Here is a 14,411-nt window from a genome sequence, read left to right on the forward strand (position 1 = left end):
TTGCTCTAAAGCTTTTCATCGTAGCAGAGTGACTGCTGTATTCAAGCACTGTCTACAACACTTGGTGCGCCTCTGATCAATGCTGTCAAATCATGAGACTCTGCAGTGCATGTCTATCCAATCATATCGATCCAATGTCCAATCCTGACAAATCACACTTCTCTGTATATTGTGCATTACTATCCAATCATGTTGCTCTACTATTCGACCAACTGAAGACTTCCTACCCAAATGTCATGTGTAGTTTACCAGGTGAGCATTTTAATTTCTAGGCCAAGGAAACCCTCTGCATAGCAGCAAGCAGCTGGTCTGGTTGCTCTACAGGAGGACTGCTTTTACAGCTTGTAAACTGTGCATATCTGAAACAGAAAAACAAAAAAGGCACAAATTGAAATCGTCTCTCAAGATGATAAATACAAAAATAGAGATTGTGAGGTAAATGGCACCAGATTAACCCTTTGCTATTGATAATTGTTTTTGTTTCACTGACTAGTCACTCACCCCTTGTCACTAGACAAATAATCTTTGTCAAATGTCAACCAACAATTCACTGTTTCTAGTCACTTGTCCCTAGCAGCTAGTCGCGTGTACTTTGAACAGTAAACAAAATAATCACTACCAAGGCATACTTTTAGCACTAATGCGAACACTGATGCTTCCTACGGTATCAGCAACAGCTTAAGCATCCTAGTTCTTGTTGGGCATTGTCAGCGTTCTCTTCAGCTAATTATGTTAACTAATATTTTGTCTATCAATAAGGTACCAAAAGCTATTAGCTTGATGTTGGTTCTTGTTGAGAGGAACGAAAATAGAGAGATGTTATGTATGATCAGCATGGGTAATGTTGACAAAAAATGATGAAGCCATATAAAACCAGAAGGTAGAGAAAATATAGTGGTATGATTAGCTTATGTAGCTGCCACAGCATCAGCATGATGCCCCTTGTGAGGAGCTGCTACAGCATCAGCATGATGCTCCTTGTGAGGCACTAAGGCTAAGACTCTTAACTAAGACTCACATCTGCTGGTATTTAGCCCTTTCTTTCGATGAAACAGACGGCTGGAGAACAGAGAGTGCTGAGTCTATGTGGGGTTGGCATATCACCACCTGGACATCGTTGCTTGGCGCCGCTTGTCTGTTCAGAGTATTTCTTGAATTTTGGGAATACAGTCTCCGCACCTGTTTACCATTAAGCATGGACAAGGTTAGCTAGCATGAAGTGGCACTCGGAGTGTTTAGTGTTTGCCAATTATGTTAGACTCACTTTCATTGAGTAGCAATGGTTACAATAATTCTTTATTTATCACAGTTTACTGTCATCCGAACTGACTTGGATGAAAAAGCAAAATAAATGCAAAATCACCTTTCTCATTATTTGGTGTGTGTTTGTGATACTAATAAAAAACATACTAACCACATAACTGCATAGGTTAAAATTAGAACATTCAATAGTTTGAAACATGTAAATAAAACAATAATGATATAGTTATAAACATAATTATAAATCATTATGGTTATAAAATAGAGCATAGTACTAATAATAGGCTACCTATGTTCACTCTCACTAGATGATCTAGAGAGCGTGAAAGACAGAAGCTATTTTTGAAGCATTGCAAATAGTATTTTGCACACAAAGAACAGCGTAAAGTTCAAGGCGGTGAGACTAAGCGAGACAAGCATAAAAGAACAATATATGGGATTTCTTTGCTGGGAGAGAGGCTAGCTAAAATGTCTCCCAAATTAGCCTGGAGAATGAGCTTTATGTTGACATGAGAAAAAAATCTAGAACCAAGACTGATATCTTAGGATGCAGGGGGAGGGGTGAAGTTGGCCAGCTAATCCAAAATTAAATTCAAAGTTTTGCAGGCTCTTATCGTTGATGTTGTAAAGTAGTTTCCCTGTATTCTGCGAGCATGTGAAAAACTTTTATGCCATTTTTCTCAATGTTTGATTTTTGATGACCATCATAGAAAACTCCGTAACAGACTAAGGGAAGGTGCAAAGTAACAAGAGATCACTGTACAACAAATAATTGGGTTGCGGGTTGCAAGCCAACATTACTGTTTGCTTCATAGATTTGGTCTATAATAGAAAATAAAAGCAGTGCTTGACGAAAATGGCCTGAGAAGACGTGGCCGGCAAAGACTTGAAGGAATGGTACCACAATCTCACAGTTGAATTCAATTTTCCACTTTTGAAACAGATCCATGAATTTGAGAACTACCTCACAAAAAATGAATTGATCTAGATTTAAACAGATCAAATGACACCAAAGTAGGTCACCTGACGATAGTAGGTCAACGTGAAGCAGTTTCTAGTAATTATCATATTTTTACAGGCTATGTTAAAAAATATAGAAATTCTATCATCTTTCTCAGAGCATTTAACTTCTATCTTGATTTTTATGTGCACCAATTTTATAACCCAACTACCTCCTGATAGCACGGTGATTGAGGGGTGATTGGCTGAGCCTCCTCATCTATGCTAGCCTTGTAAATTCCAGTTACTGGTTCATCCATTTCAACCATATCAGATATAATACCACTATCTGTAACAACATATAAAAATTGTCATCGTAAAAAATGTCAGATGATTATAGTCGTAGAGTCATGAAGTCAACAAGGTGATACGACTATAAAGCTTCACGCTGATGCAAAATCATATCAGTTTTAAAAAAGGTGAATTAAATTGTTTACAGAAACGAGACCAATTGAAAATATTTTTAACCATGACCGTAACCACATTAATGTTTCGTTTATACAAGTGAAGTTCATCACGTTAAGGTAGTAAGTGATTACATGTCTGCAAAAACTATATACAGTAAATCAAAAAACTGAAAAGTATGTGGGAATACATAATCTTTCAAATCTTGTTTGTAAATGTTAAAAAGGTTATTGTAATTACATTGATCCATTAGGCCTGTTTAAGTATGTATTGCATAAGCATAATAATGTATATATATGTATACCGTAAGTCCTCATGCTCAAGCCGCGCGGCTTGTCGTTGGGCGCGGCTTCTGGTTCAAGGTCATAGACCGCGGCTAAAGGCCAAACTTTTAAAACTTACGTGGGACTCAGGGCGGCTTCTAGATAAATGCGGTCTCTGCTCAACTCTCTCGCTATAACCATAGAACCACATTTATGATACACTTTTATGTACGGAGTTTTGGCGACCTACTCATTTATTTTCAAGGTCATGTTTATGGAATACTTTTGACTAAAGAAGAATTTATTTGCTCTAAGTCGAGATGAATTCGTGACACACGAGTGAGAGACAAGTGGTTGGGAGCGTGTTATTGCCTGCTGACATCGAAGCAGAAACTATGGACCAAACTGAGTGCAAAACTCACCACATCAAACAAATTGCAGCAAACTACAGGAGTTTAATTATTTCAAATCGTTAGCAGCAGCAAGACTGAACTCATTAACTTGATACAACTATGACCAATAATGCTAAACCTTCACGAAAAACCTACAGTGTAGCCTATAAGCCCTCTAACAGTGCAATAAAAATCTAGCTGAGACATGGCAAGTAAGTTCTTGATGCAAGGGTTCAGGAATTTTAATTCGAACTTGGAAAAGAAAGATAATTCTTTTTACATGTACTGATGTAGCCTGTTTTCTTATTCAAAAGGACAGAGTATAGCGAAACCCGTCTCAACACTCGCGCTCCCAAAGGGGTCAAGGACGACAAAACCGCAGTCGTTAGCCGTGATCTGTGGACATATGCGGCTTGTTAGCAAGCGCGGCTAAATACCACAGGCGGCTTGTTGGAGGATTATTTTTTTCCTTTGTGAGTCATCTGTTTGCGAGCACAAGCCACGCGACTTGAGCATGAGGACTTACAGTATATGTCACAATGTGTGTAGATATTAAATTGAACTTTCAGCCAATACCAAGACTATAAGATGGATAAAAAATTGTATGAATTTACTAAAAAGACGTGCTATCTATTAAAGTAGATCGGTTATCTTCGTAATGATAGTTATCAGTGCCCAGAAGTAGTGCATTCAGCTCATGTGACAGGCACCTGGGTTGAATACTAAGTTTACTAACCAGCAACGGAATCCTTTCACAATATTGTCAATGTACTCAAATAAAGTAGAAAATTTTTCTGTTACAATTACCTGAGAAGCTCTAGAAAAATTGTCAGTCTCGCTTGGAAAAGAGTAACACTTGTAACAAAAGGTCTTGAAAACTGAAAAGTTTCTCTTTTGCAACTATTTAACTATTGCTTTTTAAAACAGCTTCGCTGCCTACTGACTTAACTGAATTACAATCCTTTGCACCATGTTCAGAAAAAATTAAAAATATATTAGAAGCATATAAATACATATATCCGAAGATATATAAATTTATTAATTACAAGCATAGTTTACCAACGGGACTTGGGAGATGCAATGATATGATACTGTGAACTAAAAATTTATATAAAAGCAATTATTTGCGTACAATAAACATCAAAGAAACGGTAGTATGAACTGAACAGATGAACTTATATAATAAGTTGATAACCACTTAAAAGTAATTTGAGCTTCTATAGACTATGAAGCTTTCGGTCAAATGAGCGTATGTATCGAGCTTGAGCTTAAAATACACACACGATGCCTTAAAATGTCCTTCAAATAAGCTATAAAGCATTCCTACACAAACCCTCATACATGCATTGAAGTAGGTATTTACACAGACAAGTTTCAACACACATATAGACATACATGTGTGCACACATATGTACATGAGCACAAACAAGTGCAAGAACAAGCTCAGCCTAGACACATAAGGTCTTTAAAGGGCTCATCTATATAGTTAGCACATCAAAAAAGAGATATTCACATGGACTATCACATACGTAAATCATGCATGTTTCCACACAGTAGAGAAACAGTAAGAGAGAGTAGTGATACCTCTGTACAAGGAAGAGCCATCAAGAAGGCTGTGAACTGCCTCCAGTTGAGCGTTGACCAGGAGAGACTTGAGATCAGCACCGGTACAGTTCTCACAACATTTAGCCACTTCTGCAAGGTCTACTTCATCATCTGCAAAAAAGCAAGTTTTATCCTATTTTTATCAATGACATCAACGAGTGGATTTTATATCAATAAACTAAGTGCTATGCATTCACGCAGTAGTGAAGACACTGACAGTGTATTGGTACATCTATCTAATTGAAGATAACCGACAACCCGTGATACATTAAAGCTACGATAGTTGAAGCCATGAAGTTAAAGGATTAATGTATGTCTATGTAGCCAAGATGGTTCATAAAATCCTTCTATAGTCACGGTTTGTACATGGTGAGGATTTTCATTTTGGTAATGAGATGATTTTAACACTTGACCGAAAACTTTACAGAAGACATGTACTGGTACATGTACATGTCCTCATACATGTACATGTCTTCATAAATGTACACGTATGAGTACATGTACATGGGTGAATACATGTACATGTATGAAGAAATGTACATGTCATCATACATGTACATTTACTCATACGTGTACATGTATGAAGACATGTATATGTCTTCATACATGTACATGTATGAGTAAATGTACTTGTATGAGGACATGTACATGTACCAGTACATGCACCAATACATGTGCATGTCTCTAGAAGTGGCACCTAATCTGTGTGACAAGAAGCCTGACTAATCATATACACCTCCCTAAACCAAAATAAGATATTTAGTTGCTCAATGAATCTTAAACCTTGCCTAAAAGTCAGGCAATTGTGACAATATTAGAAGTTGCGAAAACAAACTAAGTATGAGAAGGTAGATGGTAAACATACCATAATATTACAACATAAAAACAATGAATTATTCTGCAGAACTGGCTGAACATAGCTACCTATATTCATATGTCTGGCGAGGGCTTCAAGTATCTCGAGCCTGTCTTCTGCTGTAGGAATACCACAACAGAGCGACTTGTCTAGTCTACCTGGACGGAGCAATGCTGGGTCTATCAAGTCAGGTCTACTTGTGGCTGCCAACACATACACTCCTGCAAATAAATGAATAATTCTTTCCTTACCTATTGGTAAGTATTCGACTACCAGCTCTATTCGACTATTAGCTCTATTCCACTACTAGCTCTATTCAACTACTAGCTCTATTCGACTACTAGCTCTATTCGACTACTAGCTCTACTCGACTACTAGCTCTATTCGACTACTAGCTCTATTCGACTACCAGCTCTATTCAACTACCAGCTCTATTCGACTACTAGCTCTATTCGACTACTAGCTCTACTCGACTACTAGCTCTATTCGACTACTAGCTCTATTCGACTACCAGCTCTATTCAACTACCAGCTCTATTCGACTACTAGCTCTATTCGACTACTATCTCTACTCGACTACTAGCTCTATTCGACTACTAGCTCTATTCGACTACCAGCTCTATTCAACTACTAGCTCTATTCGACTACTAGCTCTTTTCGACTACTAGCTCTATTCGACTACTAGCTCTATTCCACTACCAGCTCTTTTCGACTACTAGCTCTATTCGACTACTAGCTCTATTCGACTACTAGCTCTATTCGACTACTAGCTCTATTCGACTACTAGCTCTATTCGACTACTAGCTCTATTCGACTACTAGCTCTATTCCACTACTAGCTCTATTCGACTACCAGCTCTATTCGACAACTAGCTCTATTCAACTACTAGCTCTATTCGACTACCAGCTCTATTCGACTACTAGCTCTATTCGACTATTAGCTCTATTCCACTACTAGCTCTATTCAACTACCAGCTCTATTCGACTACTAGCTCTATTCGACTACTAGCTCTATTCGACTACCAGCTCTATTCGACTACTAGCTCTATTCAACTACTAGCTCTATTCGACTACTAGCTCTATTCGACTACTAGATCTATTCGACTACTAGCTCTATTCGACTACTAGCTCTATTCGACTATTAGCTCTATTCGACTACTAGCTCTATTCGACTACTAGCTCTATTCGACTACCAGCTCTATTCGACTACTAGCTCTATTCGACTACTAGCTCTATTCGACTACTAGCTCTATTCGACTACTAGCTCTATTCGACTACCAGCTCTATTCGACAACTAGCTCTATTCAACTACTAGCTCTATTCGACTACCAGCTCTATTCGACTACTAGCTCTATTCGACTATTAGCTCTATTCCACTACTAGCTCTATTCAACTACCAGCTCTATTCGACTACTAGCTCTATTCGACTACTAGCTCTATTCGACTACCAGCTCTATTCGACTACTAGCTCTATTCAACTACTAGCTCTATTCCACTACTAGCTCTATTCGACTACTAGCTCTATTCGACTACTAGCTCTATTCGACTATTAGCTCTATTCGACTACCAGCTCTATTCGACTATTAGCTCTATTCAACTACCAGCTCTATTCGACTACTAGCTCTATTCGACTACCAGCTCTATTCGACTACTAGCTCTATTCGACTATTAGCTCTATTCCACTACTAGCTCTATTCGACTACTAGCTCTATTCGACTACCAGCTCTATTCGACTACTAGCTCTATTCGACTACCAGCTCTATTCGACTACTAGCTCTATTCGACTACCAGCTCTATTCGACTACTAGCTCTATTCGACTATTAGCTCTATTCCACTACTAGCTCTATTCAACTACCAGCTCTATTCGACTACTAGCTCTATTCGACTACTAGCTCTATTCGACTACTAGCTCTATTCGACTACTAGCTCTATTCGACTACCAGCTCTATTCGACAACTAGCTCTATTCAACTACTAGCTCTATTCGACTACCAGCTCTATTCGACTACTAGCTCTATTCGACTATTAGCTCTATTCCACTACTAGCTCTATTCAACTACCAGCTCTATTCGACTACTAGCTCTATTCGACTACTAGCTCTATTCGACTACCAGCTCTATTCGACTACTAGCTCTATTCAACTACTAGCTCTATTCGACTACTAGCTCTATTCGACTACTAGATCTATTCGACTACCAGCTCTATTCGACTACTAGCTCTATTCGACTACCAGCTCTATTCGACTACTAGCTCTATTCGACTACTAGCTCTATTCGACTACTAGCTCTATTCGACTACTAGCTCTATTCGACTACCAGCTCTATTCGACAACTAGCTCTATTCAACTACTAGCTCTATTCGACTACCAGCTCTATTCGACTACTAGCTCTATTCGACTATTAGCTCTATTCCACTACTAGCTCTATTCAACTACCAGCTCTATTCGACTACTAGCTCTATTCGACTACTAGCTCTATTCGACTACCAGCTCTATTCGACTACTAGCTCTATTCGACTACTAGCTCTATTCGACTACTAGCTCTATTCGACTACTAGCTCTATTCGACTACTAGCTCTATTCGACAACTAGCTCTATTCGACTACCAGCTCTATTCGACTACTAGCTCTATTCGACTACTAGCTCTATTCGACAACTAGCTCTATTCGACTACTAGATCTATTCGACTACTAGCTCTATTCGACTACTAGCTCTATTCGACTACCAGCTCTATTCGACTACTAGCTCTATTCGACTACTAGCTCTATTCGACAACTAGCTCTATTCGACTACCAGCTCTATTCGACTACTAGCTCTATTCGACTACTAGCTCTATTCGACAACTAGCTCTATTCGACTACTAGCTCTATTCGACTACCAGCTCTATTCGACTACCAGCTCTATTCGACTACTAGCTCTATTCGACTATTAGCTCTATTCGACAACTAGCTCTATTCGACTACTAGCTCTATTCGACTACTAGCTCTATTCAACTACTAGCTCTACTCGACTACTAGCTCTTTTCGACTACTAGCTCTTTTCGACTACTAGCTCTTTTCGACTACTAGCTCTATTCGACTACTAGCTCTATTCGACTACTAGCTCTATTCGACTACCAGCTCTATTCGACAACTAGCTCTATTCAACTACTAGCTCTATTCGACTACTAGCTCTATTCGACTACTAGCTCTATTCGACTACCAGCTCTATTCGACTACTAGCTCTATTCCACTACTAGCTCTATTCAACTACTAGCTCTATTCGACTACCAGCTCTATTCGACTACTAGCTCTATTCCACTACTAGCTCTATTCGACTACTAGCTCTATTCGACTACCAGCTCTATTCGACTACCAGCTCTATTCGACTATTAGCTCTATTCGACTATTAGCTCTATTCCACTACTAGCTCTATTCAACTACCAGCTCTATTCGACTACTAGCTCTATTCGACTACTAGCTCTATTCGACTACCAGCTCTATTCGACTACTAGCTCTATTCGACAACTAGCTCTATTCGACTACTAGCTCTATTCGACTACCAGCTCTATTCAACTACTAGCTCTATTCGACTACCAGCTCTATTCGACTACTAGCTCTATTCGACTATTAGCTCTATTCCACTACTAGCTCTATTCAACTACCAGCTCTATTCGACTACTAGCTCTATTCGACTACTAGCTCTATTCGACTACCAGCTCTATTCGACTACTAGCTCTATTCGACTACTATCTCTATTCGACTACTAGCTCTATTCGACTACCAGCTCTATTCGACTACTAGCTCTATTCGACTACTATCTCTATTCGACTACTAGCTCTATTCGACTACTAGCTCTATTCGACTACTAGCTCTATTCGACTACTAGCTCTATTCGACTACCAGCTCTATTCGACAACTAGCTCTATTCAACTACTAGCTCTATTCGACTACCAGCTCTATTCGACTACTAGCTCTATTCGACTACTAGCTCTATTCGACTATTAGCTCTATTCGACTATTAGCTCTATTCGACTACTAGCTCTATTCGACTACCAGCTCTATTCGGCTACTAGCTCTATTCGACTACTAGCTCTATTCGACTACTAGCTCTATTCGACTACTAGCTCTATTCGACTATTAGCTCTATTCCACTACTAGCTCTATTCAACTACCAGCTCTATTCCACTACTAGCTCTATTCAACTACTAGCTCTATTCGACTACCAGCTCTATTCGACTACTAGCTCTATTCGACTATTAGCTCTATTCGACTACTAGCTCTATTCGACTACCAGCTCTATTCGACTATTAGCTCTATTCGACAACTAGCTCTATTCGACTACTAGCTCTATTCGACTACCAGCTCTATTCGACTACTAGCTCTATTCGACTACTAGCTCTATTCGACTACTAGCTCTATTCGACTACTAGCTCTATTCGACTACTAGCTCTATTCGACTACTAGCTCTATTCGACAACTAGCTCTATTCAACTACTAGCTCTATTCGACTACCAGCTCTATTCGACTACTAGCTCTATTCGACTATTAGCTCTATTCGACTACTAGCTCTATTCGACTACCAGCTCTATTCGACTATTAGCTCTATTCGACAACTAGCTCTATTCGACTACTAGCTCTATTCGACTACCAGCTCTATTCGACTACCAGCTCTATTCGACTACTAGCTCTATTCGACTACTAGCTCTATTCGACTACCAGCTCTATTCGACTATTAGCTCTATTCGACAACTAGCTCTATTCGACTACTAGCTCTATTCGACTACCAGCTCTATTCGACTACTAGCTCTATTCGACTACTAGCTCTATTCGACTACTAGCTCTTTTCGACTACTAGCTCTATTCGACTACTAGCTCTATTCGACTACTAGCTCTATTCAACTACTAGCTCTATTCAACTACTAGCTCTATTCGACTACTAGCTCTATTCGACTACTAGCTCTATTCGACTACTAGCTCTATTCGACTACTAGCTCTATTCGACTACCAGCTCTATTCGACTACTAGCTCTATTCGACTACTAGCTCTATTCGACTACTAGCTCTATTCGACTACTAGCTCTATTCGACTACCAGCTCTATTCGACTACTAGCTCTATTCGACTACTAGCTCTATTCGACTACTAGCTCTATTCGACTACTAGCTCTATTCGACTATTAGCTCTATTCGACAACTAGCTCTATTCGACTACTAGCTCTATTCGACAACTAGCTCTATTCGACTACCAGCTCTATTCGACTACTAGCTCTATTCGACTACTAGCTCTATTCGACTACTAGCTCTATTCGACTACCAGCTCTATTTGACTACTAGCTCTATTCCACTACTAGCTCTATTCGACTACCAGCTCTACTCGACTACTAGATCTATTCGACTACTAGCTCTATTCGACTACCAGCTCTATTCGACTACTAGCTCTACTCGACTACCAGCTCTATTCGACTACTAGCTCTATTCGACTACCAGCTCTATTCGACTACTAGCTCTATTCGACTATTAGCTCTATTCAACTACCAGCTCTATTCGACTACTAGCTCTATTCGACTATTAGCTCTATTCGACTACTAGCTCTATTCCACTACTAGCTCTATTCGACTACTAGCTCTATTCCACTACTAGCTCTATTCGACTACTAGCTCTATTCGACTACCAGCTCTATTCGACTACTAGCTCTATTCGACTACTAGCTCTTTTCGACTACTAGCTCTATTCGACTACTAGCTCTATTCGACTACTAGATCTACTCGACTACCAGCTCTATTCGACTACTAGCTCTACTCGACTACCAGCTCTATTCGACTACTAGCTCTATTCAACTACTAGCTCTATTCGACTACTAGCTCTATTCCACTACTAGATCTACTCGACTACCAGCTCTATTCGACTACCAGCTCTATTCGACTACTAGCTCTATTCGACTACCAGCTCTATTCGACTACTAGCTCTATTCCACTACTAGATCTACTCGACTACCAGCTCTATTCGACTATTAGCTCTACTCGACTACCAGCTCTATTCGGCTATTAGCTCAAGCCATCATTAAAAGGCATGTAAATGTTTTAAAAACTAAACAGTGTGATGGTTTAAAAACAGTTGAAATAAACATTAATGATCAGAGAATTAACTACAAGCTCCTTGTAAATAGTGGATTGAGTAGCAGCTTTGGCTCATAGTTATCATACCAACAACCACTATTCCTTTGCCTCGCTGCTATTTAAAGGTTGACTTGCAACAAAATTCACATTACAGTTATTTGATATGAAAAGATTCACCATGTCTTACTCTGTTGTGTTGTAGGTGCAAAATATATGGGAATGTAATTACGAGCTCTTAAAAGCTAAAAAAACGAACAGTTAATCGCAGCTACACGAGACCGCCGTAGTTTGGATTCTCTTTCCAAAACGGCTCAAATGGGACGTAGTTGTTACAGGATGGTTTCTGTCTACACTTTCATGCAATCTCATTCGTCGAAATATTTTCACAAATATACTTCACGCATTCAATAAAACCATGTCTATTGTTCTTACGCGTCCATTTTATCGTCATTGTAATGCTGCCACTTTTAGCAGTGATATCTTATAACTTATCGTAAAAATTCGTTTGCTTTTTTAGCCTTACTTTGAAGGAGTACATATCATTGTCTGATAATCATGACGAGCCTGTTGGTCACTTGTGATAATCGAAAAGTGCTGCAAAAATTATTTTCGAAGTATTAGGTCACAAGATCAGATTACGACTTGACGATTAGACCAAGCTGAAACAAAACTGTAAAGTAGCGAGCATCTATATTTGATACGGGGTCTTCGGTAAAACCCGAAGTGTTTGTCATAAACTAGTGCTACGATAAGTTTTATATTGAGCTTTTTATTGGCCTTTCAATTCATGTGAGAACATCACGTTACAAGACGATAACCAAACTGTAATGACAACGTCAGATAAATAAAGAGATTCCCATCTATGGCGGCTTTTCGTTTTTGAGCTTTGAAGAGCTTGTAATCGCATTTCCACACATTTGGCACCTAAAACACAACAGAGTAAAACATGGTGAATTTTTTGATACCAAATAACTGTAATGTGAATTTTGTTGCAAGTCAACCTTTAAATACATGAAAAACTAATCCAACAGCTATTTTAATCCAACAATATTAGTAACAAATAAATATACACCCTCGTGTTAATTAACCATAGCAGTCAAAGGTGGGAAACAATAATGATATCTCCAGAGAAGTTATGTAATATCAGATGATATTTTCAGATGCATAATAAAGATATATTACTACACAACTGATTTATTCAGCTAAATTTTCTGCATCGTTTACGCAGGTAGAAGTAAGTAGCAAGAACTAGTCATAATTCTTTTTGTAACAGTAGGTAGCATTTGGTTTCAGTCATATTTAGGATGAGAATTATGAACAGCTATACTTTGATGGCTAAATTTTCTTTGTTGAATCTCTGGATTTTTAATTAATATGTAAATATAATTATTAGAAACACAAAGAGCTGTACATATAAAATGTACTAAATCGATTTGAAGCATAGACTCACCGGTATATACAATAAACTCGACTAAAGTAAATCACAGCCTTATCAAACCTTCTCAGAAAACCCCATAGAGTTACCATAGCAAGAAATAACTGTATAATAATAATACACTAATAATAACAACAATAATAATAACATCAATAAGCATAATATCACAAGAATCAAATATCTATGAATGTCGCTAGTCAGTAGATAAAAATACTTCCAACTAGAGTAACACAACTTGATGAAAAGGCCTAATCATGGAGCTACCTTCTAAGGCTTCTACTCCATCTAGTTGTGTCAGCAGTTGATTGACGACTCTGTCGGTAACTCCTGTGCTGTCGTGGCCTCTCCGTGGTGCCAATGACTCGAATTCATCAAAGAAAAGAATGCATGGGCTGACATCCTGCGCTCTAAAACCATAATTTGTTCATATCGAAACTAGTGTGAGCATGAATGAGATGAAAATCATTTTTCTTAATATGTAGGCAATAGCATCAGTGCTCTGGAGGATCATAATAAATTGTCTCTGTACAGTATTCTGTAGCCTCAGAGTACTCTATTAGCTATGAAATGCTAGGTTAGGGGCTCTTTAGAACCTCAACAGATGAGGAGTGAAATATCACTGCATATAAGATTTAGAACTGGCCTCAACAACCTGCATTTGAACCATCAGCTAGTTACTATTACTGTAGGACTAACATTATCTGATCACATATACTATTAACATTACATAGTTACAGATATTATTAATACTATCTGGTTACATATATCATTAACACTACCTGGTCCCAGATACTGTTAACATTACATAGTTGCAGATATTATTAATATTACCTGGTTACATATATAATTAATACTACCTGGTCACATATACTATTAACATTACAGATATTATTAATATTACCTGGTTACATATATCATTAAAACTACCTGGTCACAGATACTATCAACATTTTGTAGCTACATATACTAAGGCATTAAGTTCATTTATCATGTTTAAACTTAGATAATAATGTTTTCAAACAATAAAAATATAACATAACATAGACAGGAGTCAGCCAATCAGGAGACACAACCAGTGTGTTTATTGAAATCTCTTGGTCGGTTAA

The 14,411-nt window shown here is 38.3% G+C and overlaps 1 protein-coding gene across 1 annotated transcript in view; it reads right to left on the bottom strand.

The window, feature by feature from the left end:
- Positions 1 to 90: 90 nt before the first annotated feature.
- LOC137406399 (peroxisomal ATPase PEX1-like) overlaps positions 91 to 14,411 on the bottom strand; it is a 38,784-nt gene continuing 24,463 nt past the window's right edge. The window contains exons 18-23 of the mRNA XM_068092970.1: positions 13,570 to 13,712; positions 5,849 to 6,001; positions 4,904 to 5,035; positions 2,433 to 2,548; positions 1,019 to 1,179; positions 91 to 359 (exon numbers count right to left, since the gene is read on the bottom strand). Coding sequence (XP_067949071.1) covers positions 269 to 359; positions 1,019 to 1,179; positions 2,433 to 2,548; positions 4,904 to 5,035; positions 5,849 to 6,001; positions 13,570 to 13,712 — 796 coding nt within the window. The 3' untranslated portion in view covers positions 91 to 268. The remainder of the gene's footprint in view (positions 360 to 1,018; positions 1,180 to 2,432; positions 2,549 to 4,903; positions 5,036 to 5,848; positions 6,002 to 13,569; positions 13,713 to 14,411) is intronic.

This window comes from Watersipora subatra, chromosome 10 (genome assembly GCF_963576615.1).
Source record: "Watersipora subatra chromosome 10, tzWatSuba1.1, whole genome shotgun sequence".
Lineage (NCBI taxonomy): Eukaryota > Metazoa > Bryozoa > Gymnolaemata > Cheilostomatida > Watersiporidae > Watersipora > Watersipora subatra.